General features: G+C 45.1%; 2 protein-coding genes across 7 annotated transcripts in view; both read left to right on the plus strand.

Moving 5' to 3' along the window:
• Window positions 1-15,398, plus strand: part of prkcz (protein kinase C, zeta) — a 106,731-nt gene extending 91,333 nt beyond the window's left edge. For all 6 annotated transcript variants that reach the window (XM_032564622.1, XM_032564623.1, XM_032564624.1 and 3 more), the window contains 2 exons: window positions 2,180-2,295; window positions 12,270-15,398. In XM_032564622.1, the coding sequence (XP_032420513.1) occupies window positions 2,180-2,295; window positions 12,270-12,357 (204 nt within the window). In that variant the 3' untranslated portion in view covers window positions 12,358-15,398. The remainder of the gene's footprint in view (window positions 1-2,179; window positions 2,296-12,269) is intronic.
• The window catches only part of LOC116721371 (tumor necrosis factor receptor superfamily member 14-like), a 1,133,408-nt gene that overhangs the window by 476,875 nt on the left and 640,251 nt on the right, over window positions 1-16,282 (plus strand). The gene's annotated exons all lie outside the window — the stretch shown is intronic.

Below are 16,282 nucleotides of genomic sequence, written 5' to 3' on the forward strand. Positions count from 1 at the left end.
AATGAGTCGTGGCTTCTGTGAAGCTTGGATTCTTATAACACCAAGTTTTGTAAGATCAGATGTGCAAAATACTTTGTCCAATTTTTTGGGTGGCAGCTGGACCCAGATCTGAACTGGAGCTCATACTTTACACAAGGCTGATATGGACAAATAGGACTGAGTCACAGACCATCTAATCATATTTTAAATGCAACACAAGAGTAATCAAAGTAATGTTTGTAAAGAAGCCCAGCCCATTGGACAAAGTCATTCTTCCTACTGAGCAAGCACGTGGCGACAGTGAACAGGTGCAGACTGCATGGTGCTTTGACTAATGTGTCCAAGTCTGCAGTTTTTCTGTCCCTCTGTGAGGAGCTGGTGTCCAGAGGACTTAGTAGTTCTTGTATTTAGTTCGGTCCTGGGTTCTGTTTGTGGATGCGGGGGGTAACTGTTGGCTCGCAGTGCGCTCCCAGCTTAACTCGATCCATGTTCATGTATTAACCAACCGCTTCCTGTCAAGGGTTGCCCCAGGGCTTGAAGGACATCCAGCTATGCTTTCTGCTTTTGGCGTTGAATTAAGGTTTGCACAGACGACCTGACTCTGTTGCACCCTTCTGCTGTGATGTGCACAGACTTTATGGTTATTTGCAACAGTGAGCCATGATTCACTTGCTGAATTTAGCACCACAAAGATTATTTTGTGCTTTTTGATATGATCAATGTGTAATCTTCTGGACGTTCTTTTTAAAGAACGTGCAGTGCGCATTAACTGATCAGATAAGACCCCCCCCCCCCCCCCCCCCCACCCCACCCACCCCACCCCGCCCCCCCTCGATCATTACCAAAATAAGCTAAAACCAATGTTCAGTCGTCCAGTCGGGTTTAGTCCGCCTGCTAAGACTTAACAAACCCTTACAAACCGCATGAAGAAGGAAACATTGTACCTGTTTGTGTTCTAGGAAAATGTCCTCAGCCTCAAATTGAAAAGGGTGAGTTACTGATGTGAAACCATGGAAACACAGCAGACAAAAATTCTCCCAGCTGAATCACTCCAGCTCAATTATTCTGCTGCCTCTACATTCAGCATTTTGTTGTTTTTCTATCCTCTTGCCGTCACTGCCGCAAAAAGAATCCCCCCGTTTTCACTGCAGCACATCTGTGTGTTGAAAGGACCGGGTGGACCGAGCAGTACAGTATTTATATTTGGGCTCGGCGTTTGCTTAACCACCTAACATGTGCGAGGGTATTTTCCTTTCCTCAGACGTGCCTCGGGTCAAACACAAAACATGTGTTCACCGCAGATGCAGCAACAGTAACGCTTCCACTCTCTTTTTTTTAATAGAAGTTCACAATCACACAGAGGCTTTGAGTCTCTGCTTTATCAGCAGAGGGCCAGGACAATCTGTCACAAAACTTCCAAGGTGGGAAAAACGCGATGAGTTCTGATGAGAGAAATGAAGGATAAATATTTCTGTGACTATATCAGCACTATGCAAAAAGAAGATTAACTAGGATTGAGTGTGTAGAAAAGGGGGGGAAGAAATCCTTCACATCCTGTCCAGCAGTGGTATACCTGCTGTAGTAGTTTTCTGAAGGAAAACAACAGCAGCTCAGTCCACTGTGTGAATGTGACCCAGGGACTAAATTTACCCATAATTCCCTGAACACTTGGTTGTATTGAAATACAGAAAGAGGTTACAATATAGGTTACAATATCTTTTCCTAATAAGAATGTAAAAGTGTGACAGACCTTCGTAGCTATTAGTATGAATATAGGACCATTGATACGGTCTCCAAGTATGAATTTATGGGAATTTATAAATCATAAGATTTATATGCTAACATAAATCTCACACAAAGCCAGATAAAGATCTCACATTTGGGGATTTATACTTGTTAAAACTGTTACTATGTTGTATAACATGAGACGGATAATCTGCTCCTCTATTTCCTCCTCCTTCCGACACGTCGCCAGTCTCTGAAACGCGACTGAAAACTTTAAAAAAACCGGCAGCACAGGAAAAAACAGAGGAAGCCCAGAAACAAACAGCGTATTAAGAACAAATCAACATGGTCATTAGCTGTGTTTTGACACAGGCTGTTTGTTCTTCTCTCCTTGGCCTCCGCTCCGTAGTTCTGAAGAGAAAAACTGTTGTGGCACACGGTGATGACGCACGTTAATGGGTTTGTTTTTCTTCAGCTGGAAAAGAAGGAGATGACGGCGCCCTTCAAACCTCAAATCTCTGATGAGTATGGCTTGGAAAATTTTGACACGCAGTTTACCAACGAACCAGTGCAGCTAACACCAGACGATGAGTGAGTACTGTTTCTTCTCTGCTTCTTCTCTGCTCATATGAAGTGTTTGTAGTTCTAATTAATGCCGTCCAGCGTTGTGAAAAAGTATTTGCTCCCCTTACGTATTTGTTCTTTGCAATGTGTTGCAGTGAAATGTTATCTGTCATCTAACGGATGTTACTCTCTGACTAAAGATAAAAAGTAGGTTTAGTAAAGGGGGGGAAAAAATCCTCATAAATCCCCTGCTAAAATACTGAATGAGTTCAGTTTTACCCACTGTCCCTGCATGAACTATTTTGCATTAATTTGTCCAATTTGCAATTGGAAAAATAAAGGTCAAGTTCTGCAGTTACCATATTGATTGTGCCATTCGGGCCATTTATTTTCATACATTTCTCTCCTGGTCACTTTAACTAAATAACTGAATTTTAATATGACTAAATTCTTCATCAAAATGCTCTCTTTTACATATTTTCCTGCTTTAGCTGTCAGAAAGGAATGAATGTTTGGCTGGATAGCAGCCCAGTAGGACAACTTGTTTGATACGAGACTTTTTTTTAAAAGGAGAATTAAGGCAGTTTTTGTCTGAAATAAATGATGGATTTTGTTTAAGCATGTCAGTCAATATATTCACAATATAAAGCAGCTGACAGGCTGCTTCGAATGTATTCGAAGGCGGTTAGCAGTTGCTTCAGCCAGAGCTCACACACTGTACCAACAGAGCTGGGGGGGCAGAAACAATTCAGAAGAATATGTCTGTTTTAATAATTTTATAGTCTATAGATACAATTAAGCACTTTGAAATGCCTTGCTGCTGAAATGTGCTATACAAATAAAAATTTGATTGATTGAATTAGTGTGAGAGAGGGTGATTAATAGGTCCACACAGCAACAGATTGATGGATGTTGACTCTTATCTGCATAAAGAAGTTATTCGGTTTATATCTTTCAGTCACTCCCAATCAAAGCACCATGTACTGATACCAGGAAGACTTCAGTTCACTTTATTTATATGGTGCCGATTCACAAAAAATGGCATCTTAAGGCACTTTGCAAGGCAGATAGAAGCAGTTCATGTGCAGAAGTATATAATCAAATAAGTCCAATGATATAAACATATATGAAGTCACTTAGAAATTTTTCTATTTCGTTTTAGTTCGATAAGCAGTCAAGTTGAGGCAGTTATTGCTTTAAAAATTCCATCTAAGAAAATACCTCAAATTACATCGCAGCAATCCCTCCTCATGCAGCATGCAGCTACTGTGGGCAGTCAGTTTCATTCAGTGGTTTACTTTACAGCAATGGTGAGCATGCATGTGACAATACCGTGATATCAACTGGGGTTTGAGCACAAACTTTAAAAACACAGGAGCACCAATCCAGGAGTTTCTTCTAAAAAAGGACAAAGTAAAGGATTGATGGAGGCAGTAGCTCCTTCAGGAACATTGTCATTTGAACACAAGGCAAGACAACACTGGTGGTAGATCAGAGACGCCATCTTCCACTAACTCATCCTGGACAATTCTCCTCAGTTAAACCGGTAGGCTCATGTTCTGGAATCCCACCAGAGCATTTTCTTTTACCAACTGTTTTCTAAGAAACAAATTGAGCAGCTCAATCTGGTATGTATGTATGTATGTATGTATGGATGTATGGATGTATGGATGGATGGATGGATGGATCCACAGTTATTCAGGTCTCACTGTAAAACTCCACATCATTGTTACCATAGCAACACGTATTGCTGCAGCACATCATCTGGACATGTCACAGTGTTCTTGTCGGGTAAAACTTACCCCTTTAGACATGAATAAAGATGATGAATACCTTCTGTTAACGACAGCATACATACAGTGAGTCTGGGAGGGAGAAGGAGGGGGCTTAACGGGAGGTGGTGGTAGGGGGGAAATTGTTCCCTCCATCCGTGGTGAACATGGAGAAGCCCCTCCCCATCCTACCTTCATGCCAGCGCTGCATGCTGTTCCGTCTTCCCACAGGACTTTCTCATCAAATACAGCAAAACATCCCCCACGGGGTTCCCAGGCTGATGTCTTTATCCATCAGGGACATTGTCTTGATTAACACCAGCATGGAGCTTTTAGGGCCTGACAGGAGCTCTTGTTTAAGATTTGACTTTTCGAGAGAAAAGAGGCTGAGGATATCTGGCACGACAACAGAGATGAGTCGCGCTCTGCTGCTGGGGATCGTCTGCAGACGCAGCACGAAGACACAAGCTCGGCCTGTTTTCCTCCGTGCCATTAGAAACAGCTTCCATACGCCTTTAATAAGGCCTGTCAATAGATACCAGGCTTTTGTTAGACAAGATTTTTCTATAAATCCATGCAGGATTGATTGTTCAGGCTCCAGCATTTAAACTTCTCCTGCAAAGCATTTATTGGACTGTTTTTTTTTTTTCATCAATCTCTGAACAGAGCAGCTGCTCAAAAACAGACGTACTGAAAATTCAATACCCGCTGTGTATAATACACTTTAAAAAACAGTCCTCTCATAAGCTGGAAGAAATGGACATTTTAATAAGGTTTGACAGTTTAATATTAAACAGGAATGAAACTCTGTGTTGTTGAAGCATATTCTGTAAGACTGTGAACATCTAGAAAGAACTGGACTGCAGCGGTTCTAGAACCTGTTGAGGTTTTTGACTCTTGGACTTGTTCTTATCTCAGAGCTGATCCCAGTCTTCTGCCTCCTGGTGCTCCACCGGGTTCTTACCAACAGGACTTTCTGGCCTCATTTCCAATTTGTCTCTGTTCTGATTTTCTGCTCGAGGTTCTGAGAAACATCAGCAGATCATCGCCACATCGCTTCTGGGTTGCTGGACCAAGTTGCACTAGGTGGATGTTTTCATCCCTCTATTCGTGGTTGTTGGGTAGAAGTGGGATGAGAAGAATCTCCACGCCTTGGGCTGGATCTGTATGCGTTGCTGCCGGCAACCAACCAGGACCCCTTGTGGCTCTCCCCCCTTTGCTTTCTCCAGATCTCCAATCCAGCTGAACTTCGCCTTGAAATTCTCGACGATCCAGAAAACTGTTTAGCTGCTAATTTCTCTCAGCTGTGGCCATTTGACTTTTTAAATTCAGTGAAGCTCAGTATGGGGTAAACACATGTTGCATCCAGCTACCACCCAGGTCGCGTCTGCGGGCTAAGAGTCCGACGGCCCCAAACGTGACCTTCCTAGCAACACAAAACTAAAGGGCCAGTTCCGTTTTTTAACGAGACTGCAACTGCATTTAACATCGTTAGTTCAAACTCTCGGATGCGGGTCATTTGGAAAGTATTCACAGCACTTCACTTTTTCCACGTTTTATGCTCCAGCCTTATTCAAAAAAGGTTTCCAATCAAACTCTTTCCTCAGGATTCTAATGTGGAAAAGGTTTTTGAGATTAAAATGAGTAGATCAATTAGGTAAGTATTCACACCCCTTGCCATGAAGCTTCACTTTGTGCTGCTTCCACTGAAATTCAGCTGATTGGACTTGATTTAGAAAGGCATACACCTGTCTTTGTAAGGTGACAGCAAGTCAGAGGTCAAACACTGAACATTAAATCGTAGGAGCAGTCTGTAGAACTTTGAGAATGCATCGTCTTGAGGCAGAAATCTGGAGTTTACCTAAAGGTGCCTGAAGGACTCTGACCAGGAGGAACAGGATGCTCTGGTCTGATAAGGCAAAGGCTGAGCTCTTCTGTGCAAAGGAAACCAGGTAGAGCTCATCTCCAGTTCATTACCATCCCTACAGTGAGACATGGTGGTGTTAGAATCATGCTGGGGAAGTGGCAGACTAGCCAGGACAGAGAGGAAGATGAACGCAACAATGCAGCAGAGACACCCAGGACGAAAACCTACTGCAGCATCCTGACCTCAGTCTGAGACAACGGGTTGGGACAACAACCCCAAGATGCATGGCTGAAATGAAGCAGGCGGAGCCCAGACTGAAATCTGACTGAACATCTCTGGAGAGGAGTGAACTTGGCTGACTGACGCCTTCCTCCATCCAACCTAGTGGAGCTGGAGAAGAACTGCAGAGCAGGATGGAAGAAACAGCATCAACAACGCATGCGCTGCACTCAGACTAATCAAACGTGTCTGAACTTAATCATCATCTCATATCGGCTGCTCCTTGAACGTTTTATTACTCATCTACTGTTTAGAGTGTTGATTCACAATGAACATGTTGAGGCCTTGTAAAAAAAAAAACTGATCCAACTTGAAGCTAATTAAATTCATATAATTTAAATTGAGATTGAATTCTACAGTCAAATCTGATGCAGTTCTAGACAAAGACATCCAGATCCAGATGTATGTTAGTTTTCTAAGTCTGTCCTCCTGAGCATGCACACGGCGACAGCGGGGAGAAACGTGAGCACAGCCATATGTCACCACACACCAGACCCTTCATCGTCAGACTGAGCCAGGCGTGCTTTCTACAGGAAAAAATAAGAAGTCCTGGGTTAACATCGCCATCTACAATGAGTCTTTAAACCATGACTCTTTTGATCCAGTAAAGTATTTTGAATCGAGTAAACCCTCGCGCTAACTGAAAGTCTGCTATTACCAAGGAGAGGAGGACTCTGCAGCAGTCTGTAGGCTGATCAGATTATTGCCGATTTCTGCTGTTTGTCTTCTCTTCATAGGAAAACAATAGGTGTGCAGATTGATGCCAGATTATTTTCAGTTTCAGTATTTAGGTCTGTTTAAGTCTCGCAGCATCATATTTGAGATATGAATATCACGGCTCAGATATGTGACCTGTAAAATCGCCCCCTGCCGTGCTGCCACCACCCGCCCATCCTGGATCCTCATTATATTCCCCTTCAGCTGGAGCAACATGAACTTCCTCCGGTCCTGCGCGGTGGCACTGAACTAATGTCACGCCGCGACTCCTTCAGTCTGAAGGTGCCGCTTTGCTTGTCAGACTTCAGAGCTCATTAAAAAAGCTGCAGCGGGGTGGCGCCGATGCTCCGCCCCTCGTTGTGACAGGGTGTGATGAGGAGGAGAGTCTGTCACAGACCTGTGGGTTTGTGGGTGTGGAGCGCCTGTTGGTTCAGGAGTGGAGACATTAGCTCGGCCTCAAACAACGCATCAGAAGACGGTGCAGGACAAGGTGGCCTGCAGCACCGTTTCAGGCGGAGGCTGTTTGATGGAGTCACATGAGCTCCGCTCCTCACATCCCCCAGAATCCCTCTCTGCTCTCCTGCATATGAAAGGCAAATTAACAACAAAAAAAAGGAGAAAATAAAAGAAAGACCCACGCATCTTTTCCTGCGTCTCGCACTTTGTCTCCCCTTCCCTTTCTCTTCCCTCTGTTACCAAGGAGAGGGGCTGGCATCGCCCACTCCCGCTAGGAGGGGGTGATGCAAAAAGCACTTCAGTCTCCTCTCGCTCCCACTCATGACGGGCTTGGCACGAGAAGAAAGAAACGTGAAAGCTGTGTGGGGAGAGAGGAGTGTAAGCCCTCCATGTTAGAGATTTACATTGCTACATTAAAAGCCAGGATTGCTGGGGGCCCACTCCTGCATTGCTGGGGGTGGGGGAGGTGGCGGAGGGGTCTTTGTGCCAGCTCTGTCTGGGAGAAAATGGCTGTCTCAGCTACTGCCCAGGAAAGCACATTTTGTGTCCTCTGTCCCTGGTCCAGGTGGTGTGTGTGACAACCAGCTGTAGTGAGGGTCATCACTGCTCACTGATGACCAGTCTACCCAGTTACCCCCCTCCTCCCATCCATCCATTCTTCTCATTTTGCAGCATGTTACAGTCTGTTCTCGCCTCAGGAAGTCCCAGCAGAGTCTTTAGGAGCCTGTTGTGTTCATACCGTTTTACGATCAACAGGAACTCGTCTGTGAAAAGTTTTGCTCCGCAGTCCAGGAGTTGGTCAACATGTTCAGGTTGGCCAACGCTAGTCGAAGGTTTCATAAGCAGGAATGTTCCTCTGGGTTTCCTGACGGATCCATATGTACGGCTGGGGGTGGCGGTAAATCTCCTACTGTTCCTCTTGAATGTCGTTCTCAGATTGCGTAACCCAATGCTGATCCATGTCTGAGCTTATTGCTGGCTTTTATGATCTGAATCCAACAAACAACGTGAAGTCTTATGATTGGAGCATTTGAGAAACTGCTGCCTTTTGTAATATATTGATCCATTACTGCCGATGGGTCACCTTTACTGCTTCCACAGAGGTAAGAGAGAAAGCAGAGAGCACATGCTGCTAATAATATGGAATTGATTTTCTTGCTGAATCATCAGCGAGTGAGAAGGCCTGAGCAACAGCAGGGATGTGGGTAGTTTGCTGCTCTGGAGCAGCAGTACGCTCTGTGTGTGCGGGCGTGTGTGAACACAATGTCAAGTAGGAGACCAAGTAGGAGACGCGTGAGCAGCGATCCTAAAGAAACAACTGTTGCTGCCATCAACCAGAGGTTTATTCAATGAACACAGTTCTTTAGAAGGAAAACTTATGAGGTGATATTTTAACAGCAGGTTGAGAACAGGCAGTGCTCAGAGAAACTAGATCAGACTCCACAGGCCTCAGATAGCTGGCTGGGTGTTAGAGTCCAGCCCCATCTGCCCCCAGCAAATCTACACTAGATTGGACAAAATTAAAACCTGTGCTGCAGTGGCCTAGTAAAAGTCTAGACCTCAATCTGAATGATTTGTGCTGATAGCTTCATTTGTCTGCCCATCTAAACAAGCTGCAGTCCATGTTTTAGAGAGCAGGCTGGCCCCGCTGTCCTCCTGACGGGTACTACGGGGTTCTGAACCGTTCCGAATCGCTCCGAACCGTTCCGATCCGTTCTGAACCAGTACAAACCATTCTGAACTGTTCCCAGCCATTCGAAACCTTTCCGAACCATTATGAGTCGTTCTGAATTGTTCCAAACCCTTCTGAACCGGTTCAGCTGTTCCCGACTGGTCTGAACCGTTCTGAACCATTACCGTCCAAACCATTCCCGACTGTTCCTAACCGGGTTGAACTGTTCCTTCTGTTCAGGACCATTCCAAACTGTTCCCCTGCATCACTCTGTTTCACTTTGACTCAGCAATCCCTCGTCACTGAGAGAACACAGGCGGATGCAGTGAAAAGTCCAACATGTGGAAGTACTGTGGATTCTTTTCTCTCTGGGGAAAAATCCTGCAAAGGTCGTTTTTTGTAATGAGGTGTTAACATCGTGGCAGGAAAAACGTCTGTCTTCCCATCATTAGTAAAGATCCAGAGAATAGTCTAAACCATAAAATCTGACCTTTTCTTTATTAGACATGGCCTTTGTTGTTAACATCTTAAATAAAACCATCTCAAATGAGCCGTTTTGCGACTCTAGGAAGCGAATCTTCTGGTAGTTTTTGGTAGAACTACTCAGACTCATGTGATTGTGCTCGCCTCCGTGCTACAGTCTGTCCCGCGGTCACTCTGAGTTCACGTCGTACCGTGTTGGTTTGAGTGGCGTCCAGCCTCCCTGGTCCTCCTCCTCCCTCAGCGCGCTCCTCTCTCTGCATCTGGTAATGCTTTCAGCTCCTCCTGGCCCGGAAGAGAAGTATGCCAGTGTTTGTTTTGGTCCCCTCCCAGAGCGTCTCCTCTCCGCTGTGTGTCCCTCTCTGTTTCTCCCTCTCACCGCCTTTCAGAAAGTCCTCCGTGTTCCAAATCCCAATTGTTGTCTCGCTGGTTGACCTCCTCCTACGCTCGCGGCACTTCACACGAGATCAGACGGAAGAAAAATATTTGCTTCATCAATATTCCGCTCGGCACACTCGAGGAAAGACACTGTAGTGTTTTATTCCCTTGTCCCGGTGCTCCGTGTGGGTGGGACGGGCAACCAGTTGGACGCCGCTGGTGGCCCTTAACGGGAGACTCCCACCCACCTGGTGGACCACTCAGCGCACCTTTTGTTTTAACTTCAAAGTCCAAGGGGTCCCTGCAGACCCACTCAGTGTCTGCAGGGAGAAAGCCTTTCTAGCAGGAGGCCTCCTTTTTGGGTTTGGTCTCTCCTTCGGCCCCCAGATGAGTAAACACCCTGTTGCTACAGAAGAAGAAAGCAGCAGCGTTGCTAAGGGAGTCCATTTATTTTTACTCTGCTACTTCCTCACTCTCTCTGCATGGGGGTTCCATTTCATTTACCTTTTTCATTGTCCTTTTGTTGTTAGCAGAAATATTCTCAGAAAAATAAACAAGAAGAAAAAACAAAACAAATTATTGCTTTTTGTTTTGCTGCCCGAGGAGGAAATGCGTGGCTTTTGTTCCGCAGCGAGCTGAAAGAACGGGCCCCATTCAGGCGCAGCAGAGCAGGTACAGGCTCGGACCGCACACAGGTGCCGAGAGACAACAAAGACGAGCGGCTTGTCCCGTTAACACCTGCGCCGCAAATCAAGCGCCATTGTGAAGTCCTGGCTGTCGATTTCAAACCAGTTTGGCTTCTCCTTTGGTTCGGGGAATCCCGAATGGGAATGCAGTTTGTAACAGTGAAACGAAGATCTGTCTACAGTCCTGACGGGATGAGCAGCAATGAGGAAAACTCCCCATTATGATGACGTAGAGTCAATAAGCTGCTGGGATAAAAGTAATAAACAACAAGTAAGAAATGTCTCTGTCGAGGTTGGAGCGTTAGAGACGCCGGGCCAATCGGTGGCGCCAGAGATCGACACAAAAGACACAGGACGACACTAAGGCTTGTCACCATGACAAATTTTGCTGGATGATAAATTGTCCCAGGAGTTATTGCGATAAACGATGACGTTGTTTTGAGACCATTTTTAGGTATTGTGATGGTAATGGCATAATAATAATACAAGAACACATTCTAAAAGATCAGTGAACTTTAAATTCTAATGAACATTTTGACACTGGAACTGGAAGACATTTTAAATATCCAAAATAAATAAAACAACAAATAAAATTAACTTTGAAGTCTTTGCAAACAAAATTGTCCTTCAATAAAAGCGCTAGATGACACCAAATCGCCAAACTTAAGACTTTTATCATCCAGTTTTTGGTAAAAAAAAGAGAGAAAATAGAGATAAATGATAAATCAAAATGATTGAGTTTGTTTTAATTTATCATGCGATTAATTGATTTATTGATTATCGTGGCAGGCCCTAGCGATGTTTGAGAGAGCAAGGCGCATGCGAGGATAGAGAGAGATGGAGCTATGATGTCATCATGGCTCCATGGAAACATGAAACCTTGTATTCAGAACCCGGTTTAAAAAAAAATAAATAAATAAAGGTAGTTTCTGGAGACCAAAGACAGCGACTCTGTGTGAACGCAACAGGCTAAATAACAAAACAAAAAAACGTTTGAGGACACACCTAACACCGTCTCCATGGTGACAGCAGCATGCTGTGGGCTTACTCGCTTCTAATCAAACCAGGGTTTTGTTAAGGTGGATGAAATTATGAGCAGTTCTAGAAATGTAAAGTTTGATTTCATTTTCCTGCTCCGCAGTGAGTCCAGGCATACAGTCAAATCGAGAAATGACCAAGGAAGGAAGGAAGTTTTGGAATGACCGAGCCAAAGTTCAGAACTAAATCTGATAAAATATCAAACATCTCCTGATATTGAACCTGAGACCTTCTCCCAATCTGACTGATTTAGAGAACTTTTACAAAGTTGAACAGTAAATATTAGCACTTTGGTGAGTTGAATGCTGCCTGCCATAAATGCTTCAGCAACGTATTGGATTTTCTGCCTGGAGTTTTCAGGAAAAATGTTCGGGACAAATATCACATTAAAGGTCAAGAAAGCTTAGAAATGACATTTTGTTACTTATATCCCGACAATAAAGCATTACAACGGGATACGTAAAACTTTTATATCACGGCATAAAAACAAGTTTGTTTTTTTTCTGTAAGACAGGACATATTTCCAATTGCAGGCCACCAGGTCTTGATGTTCAAATTGGCAGGATAAAATCCAAAGAGAGCCAGGTGATTTGTTTTTACTGGAACAACTCTAACAGGTTTTCTTTTTTGTTTCTTTTTCTCCTTCTCCTCCTCAGGGACGTCATCAAGAGAATAGACCAGTCAGAGTTTGAGGGATTTGAATACATCAACCCCCTCCTGCTATCCACAGAGGAGTCTGTATGAAGGAGAGAGCAGCTTCCTCTGTCGCCCACCTTCTGTCTGTCCAGGCTGCCGTCTTAGCCAAAAATAAAACCAACACAAGCCAACAGTGGAAGGCCAGGAGGAGGATGAACTCGCTTCATGAAGGCGACGCGGACGGGGGGACGGGAGAGTTTCCTCTCCTGGACTTTTGGGTTGTTTTGTTGAGCAGCAGACTCTGCTGCCTGTGTAGTTTTGTAAGTGGAAAACAAACCGTGGGAACAGTTTCCCTGCCCTTTCTGCTCTCCTCTCCTTTTCTTTCTCAGCTTATTTCCATCCTCCAGTCAAAGCATGACCGGTTTTGTAAATTCAGAGCAGAAGTGTGTCGTTCTGTGCCTGCCATCGTGAAGACATGTCGACCCGTCCCAGGATGAGGACCAGAGTTCTGACCGAGAGCTTCAGATGACTTTAGGTGCGCCTGTTCCTCGTTTCTGTGTTTCTGTCTCGTAGACGAGGCCGCGCCTCGGACCGAGCAAGAATGTACAATGACAACGTGAAGAATTAGGTCATTGCGTGTCACGATGTAGGTAACGAATCCAAAATTGACGATGCCTTTTGTTGATGCGACTGGCACATTCTCATTCTCAACCGCAAAATGTTCTCTCTCTCTCTTTTTTTTATCTTCTCTGATTGTCTCTAACTAAACGTGGGGACTCTGTCCGAGAGAGAAGTTTTTATTTAAAAAGTGCCTCAAAGATCAAATGAGTTCCGTCTCTGATTGCTCCTCCTGGACCTTCTCCGCCCTGCGGCTCCAGCCGCTCAGTCCAATCCTCTTGTTTTCAGTGTTAAAACCTCTCGGCGATGATTGTCTGTAAGTTTGCTGGAGCAGAATCAGGACACAGGGAGAGCTCGTTGAGTCTTTAATGTCTGAACAGATGCCGTCCCCCAGCGTCCCACTTCCTGCCAGGCAGCTGGACAGATGCATCCGCACTCGACTGGTTCTGACTTCCACAGCGAGACGCCATGCGTCTCCATCTCCGAACCAAGGTCGGCTTTGCTGGATGTAGTTTCAGTTCAGAGACTCGGATAGCTGGACTTTGGATCCGCAGTGGACCATAGAACACCAGCAGAAGGTTTCAAGAGATGAACGTCTGACGGTTTAGCCTTGTTGTGTTAGCTGATGGCTGTTTGGTATCAGTGTCGTCCCTTCAGCCAGACACAGTTTGAATCGCAGGTCTCGCTCGCCAAACTGGGTAGAATTAAATGAACGATGACCTAAGCTGTTACCAGAGAGTTCTGACAGGATGGAGCAGAAGACGGATGGGTGGAGCCTGCAGTGCTGCTGCCGCTGCTCCGATCTGTTGTGGGGAAGAAAGGCTGAGCCAAAACCCAGCTCAACGCTCTGCCCCGACTCTCACCGCTGTTAGGAGAGACGGATCATGACCAGAATCACAGGATACCGGATCTGAGCTTCCCCTGCAGGCTGGCTGGGTTCTGCCTTACAGACAACCGGTTCTGTCACCCGGATGACTTAAGCTGACCAGAACTGGTTGTGGAAGTAGAAGTGAAACGTCTGGAAGTGTGACAGTGAGCCTGTCATACTTCCAGACAGGCTCACTGTGTTCAGTTACAGAGTCGATATCCTCCGTCTGCATCTGGACCCGAGCTGATCCACGAAGCTTAGAACCCGTTGAGCCCTGTATGAACAAAGTCAGCATTCCTGAACATTGAGGCCGTATTCATAGATCAGCCTCACTCTGCTCTGTGGCCTAAACCTTTTCACACTCTTCTCAAGATCGGACCTCTAACTCCACTGGCTGTGTGCGGAGTCAGGAGCAAGACAAAACGGATAACTACGTGGCGTTCTGCTGGACACTAGAGAGAGGAGAGGATTTGGGAAGGTAAACCAAGGTCCAGTTTGGTTGGATCAATTGCATGAGCTGTCTCTTCAACGTTTGATTCCTGTGTGATGTAAATGCACCAGTCTGTGCATCAGGTCCTTGGTTTTTTGTGAAGGTTCTTCTGCCTGAGTCTAACACTCAGAAGGTTTAAAGCAGGGATCGCATCAGTGATCCAGTTGGACGGTGGTGCTGCTGCTGGAAGACGTGTGTCGGTTCTACACCGAGCCTTCCTCATGGTCCAGAGCCCAGCCGCCTCCTGCAGCTCAGCGGCGGCGCACGCTTTGCAGTTTGAAGGTAATCCGGGTTCTAGCTGATCCGTGTCCTGCCTCTCTCACAGCTGACGTTTCTGGAAACAGGAGCTTTGAGCCGGAATCACAACATTGACAATATGTCACATTTTCAGGTTCAGATGTTCGTTTCCCTCGCGTTGCATATGTTTCCATCGAACATAAAAAGCACAGACTGCTGTCCTGAGACGGAGAATGAATGATTCTTCTGTTGAAGAAAAACAGCTGGCGTGGCTAATGCATCTCGTCCATTTTTATACATGATCTACTGAGTTGGAGATTTAAGTTTGAGCTTCTTTTTTTTTTTTTTTAAACACCCAGGTTCTTCCATCTTCTTTTACCCGACTTCTCCTGGAGCAGAACTGTTGTGTTCAGGAACCCCGTAATGATCTGTGAATATCAGCTCTGAGGATGGAGGTCGATCTCCTCCGGGGGGGGGGGGGTGGGGGGGAGCTCTCTGTGGGCCGGGAATTACGAGATGAACTGTGACCTGTGCTAATTTGATAACGACATAATAGGATTAATTAGCTCACCTTGACTCTGAATCTTAATAATCTGCAGGGTGGGATCGGATGGGTAACGAAGTGCTTCGGTTTCCACCGACATGCTGATGGAGACCAGAGGAAGCCTCCCCGATTAACTCCTCCTGTGTCGCTGCATGTTCTAAACGATTTCGTTGAGCTTTTTGTACATCAGATGACATGTTTTCTGAGGGACCAATGGATGAACTGAGAGTCCTTGAATCCAAACGTCAGAACACTTTAAAGAATGACTGAAAAATGAATGAAATAAGACCACGATTTTTATTAAATATAACGCTGGGTCAATCTGCTTACCGTTGCTTCACCACATCCTTGTAAATATGTGTAATTATTAAAATGATACTGGTTTTCCGTGACCTGGCTCCATTCTTGTGTGATTTGCAGGGAAATGAAGCTCCGGCGTTAAACGGCATCAAAGCTCATCACCGCTCCCTACGTTCACACAGCGAGGGAAGGACCTTCTTAGATCATCCTCTGACATTTTCATCTGTCTACTAGAATATTCATGAGTCTGCATCTTCACATGATTGGGTCAGCTTAGTCCAAATCAGTTCAAAATGTAGGCCGGTGTGCTTGAATGCTTCTTTAATAGTTTGTACATTTTCAGGGTGCTGAGAAAAAAAAAAAAAAAATCACACTCACACACTTCTTCCAATCTGCATCTTTTCCACATAAATGCTGCCATAACTGGCATATTTCTGCAGTCACAAGTTCCACTGAAGAAACCTAAAAGCCAACGCAGGCGTACAAAGAACATCCCAAGGCCTAATGTATGTTCATCTACTGGGACAAATGAAGTAGCACTGATACAGTTGTGTTCGAAACAACTGTTTACTTCTCACATCAGTTTGAAAAGAGAAACCTGAAGAGGCCGCGCTGCCTTATGCTCAAGATCCTCCATGCGAGAATGAATTGTGTGATCTGGAAAGGTTTTGTTATATGAAATCCTTTCCATATCATTTGCTTGAGAGTTTCCAGTCTTTTTTCAGCTCCTACACCTAAATGAACAATCATTCAGTTCATTCCAATTCACAACAAATCCCTTCTCAAGGCTCTTCACGAAAGTTACTTTAATTCATTCGCACAATTGATCTTGGTTATCAAACGACGCTTTTAGCTCAGTTCATTATTCAAATTAGTGGAAAAACCCAGCAGGGCGTCGACTTGCAGTATTCACTCCTGGACGTAGACAATTGCTTGCATTGAGTCGATGACTTGATACTCCATATGTAGCAGCAGC

Source organism: Xiphophorus hellerii, chromosome 1, assembly GCF_003331165.1.
Source record: "Xiphophorus hellerii strain 12219 chromosome 1, Xiphophorus_hellerii-4.1, whole genome shotgun sequence".
Taxonomy (NCBI): Eukaryota; Metazoa; Chordata; class Actinopteri; order Cyprinodontiformes; family Poeciliidae; genus Xiphophorus; species Xiphophorus hellerii.